The 2,442-nt window shown below is 34.8% G+C and overlaps 1 protein-coding gene across 1 annotated transcript; it reads left to right on the top strand.

Moving 5' to 3' along the window:
• The first annotated feature begins 307 nt into the window (after window positions 1–307).
• LOC109588150 (probable ubiquitin carboxyl-terminal hydrolase FAF-X) lies at window positions 308–2,388 on the top strand. Its single transcript, XM_020004335.1, has 8 exons — window positions 308–375; window positions 422–626; window positions 693–808; window positions 1,136–1,240; window positions 1,340–1,437; window positions 1,533–1,664; window positions 2,021–2,135; window positions 2,346–2,388. The coding sequence occupies exons 1-8, from the start codon at window positions 316–318 to the stop codon at window positions 2,376–2,378; spliced, it is 864 nt and encodes a 287-aa protein (XP_019859894.1). The 5' UTR covers window positions 308–315; the 3' UTR covers window positions 2,379–2,388.
• The last annotated feature ends 54 nt before the right edge of the window (window positions 2,389–2,442 follow it).

Raw genomic sequence — 2,442 nt, forward strand, 5'->3', positions numbered from 1 at the left:
AAAAATTTTATAAAAAAAGATGAAGTGGGATTCTGAACGACCAACGAAAATTCGAAATGAAAATCCTACTCGTGACGCAAATTCTACTCTACATTGCAAGGTGATCCGTAATTCTTACATAATAATATTAAAAGTACAATGTAGAGTTGAATTTGCGTCACGAGTAGGATTTTCATTTCGTATTTTCGTTGGTCGTTCGGAATCCTACTTCATCTTGTTTTTTTAAATTTTTTATGTTCTTGTTTTTATTATTATTATTATTATTATTATTATTATCATTATCATTATTATACTCTTCTCCAGGTGTGGGACAGTATGGTAGTCAAGGCAGTGTTTCCATCTGATAAAGACGCCTGCTTCAAATGGTTTGCTAAGGTTAGCCCAGTGGGTGTGGTCAGGTTATTAAGCCATGCCTTTTTAGCTCGCCATGTGGGAGGAGCCAGATATAGAGCCAGAGACAGCTCGGAGGATATTCACTGAAAATATACTCAACCTCACTCCATCATCACTCACTGACTGTGGGTTTAGGTGCTTCGACAGGTTCTTTAGGATGGTCAATCACAACCAGTCAAGACTCTCCAAATGGAACAGAACCTCTTTTATCACAGAAAGCATCGATCTGATTGGTTAGTCCCGTTGCCTAGCAACTGTTGTCGTGGTGTTTGTCGTCATGGTAACCTTTGTTCGTACAGGTCTTGATTACCTGTGGGACTGCGTCCTTCAAGTTAATGACAGCATATCCTCCAAACCCATTGAACTCATGAAGGACATATTCACTAACCTCTCCTCCAAACTACCTCAGGAACAGGTAAAGGATTGATGTGTAGATTGTGTACATTGTAACTGTACAGCTATAAATTAACTAATGTACTGTATAGCTACATGTACATGTAGAATCTTTTGTGATCCATTTTTTGTGAATTTTGCAATTTATTCAATCTGCAGAAATTAGTTTAATACGGTTTAACATGGCTGAAAATTATCAAAATAAAAACCACGAAAAAGATTTTTGGCTGAAATTGTAAAATATCTGGGCCACAAAAATTTCTTTCTATACGGTATTAAATTTTACCGATCATGGTCTATTAAAAATTCATATTTTAATATAATGATTGATTCCTCCTATCATGTATAGATCCACCAGGAGTTCATCAGTGTGTGTATGCAGAGAATGGATATCATTAATAAAGTACTCTACCAATATAAACCTCATGAACTAGTGACTGAGGCTTCTGATCAAGTAATGAATATTAATAATAATAATAAATAATAATAATAATAATAATAATAATAATAATGATAATAATAAATAATACAATTACTATTACCATTGGTGTAGGTTAATAAGCTTGTTAGGTGTTTGAAGCTACTGCTGGAGTATATTGTGGAGTGTGACAATGAGCATATGGAGGAGAGAGGGATACCACCTCATGGGAAGTAAGTTGGAACAATATTATTGATGCATTTATTTATTTACTTTTTTATTTATTTATTTATTTGTTTTTATTTATTTATTTATTTATTCTTACCAGGTCCTATTGGGGTAAGCCCCTCTCATTAACCATCAGATATTGTTCGACTCCAAACTCACAACCTGAGGACTTTGATATATGGACCCACCATCACGACACCATAGCATCACTGAGGAGGCAGATAGCAAGGAAGTATGGGAACAGTAACAATGTATTAACTGATGTATTAACTATTGTATTAACTAATGTATGGTGTGTATTGGTATGATTGGTAATGTGTGTTGTAAGTGATTTTATAGTTACTTATATTAAGAATTAGAAAATGTAATAAAAATGTGGGGTGATTTTGGAGCCATTTTTGTAAAAAAAAAACCATGGGCTATAGCCTTGGGTATTTTTCAGAATTTTAGCGTTTTCTTAAAATGGCCGTAACTCTAAAGCATTGCCTATAGCCTGTGATATTTAAAGTCCTAGTACATGTACAGTACATGGTACATGTAGTCACGTATGCTTGTTTATTAATTCTCTGTCTCCCTCTCCTTCCCCAGAATCAATGTTCATGACTCCTCAAAGTTAGAGCTGGTCGTTGGGAATGAGATTATTCGTAAAAATGAGAACTACAGATATGTCATTGCAGCCAGCATACCACTGAGGGATAAAATGGTAACAACACCCTCCACTAATGTAACACAATATTAACACAACTTTAACACAGTTTACTACAGTTAGCAACATGTTTTTAACACAATCTTAACACACTTTTAACCTACAGTATCATTACTGATTCAATTTTAACACACTCTTAAAACACTCCTACTATTATTCCCAGTCCATTATTAACACATACTTAACACACTCTTAACCCAGCCACAGGTTGTCACCAGTGAGACTGCACCAGTACAGTAACATCAGCGAGACTTCAATGCAATCTTCTGATAATTCAACTGATTCTTCTGATGCTTCCACTGGC

The sequence above is a fragment of the Amphimedon queenslandica genome, unplaced genomic scaffold, assembly GCF_000090795.2.
Source record: "Amphimedon queenslandica unplaced genomic scaffold, v1.1 AMPQUscaffold_12265, whole genome shotgun sequence".
NCBI classification, from domain to species: domain Eukaryota; kingdom Metazoa; phylum Porifera; class Demospongiae; order Haplosclerida; family Niphatidae; genus Amphimedon; species Amphimedon queenslandica.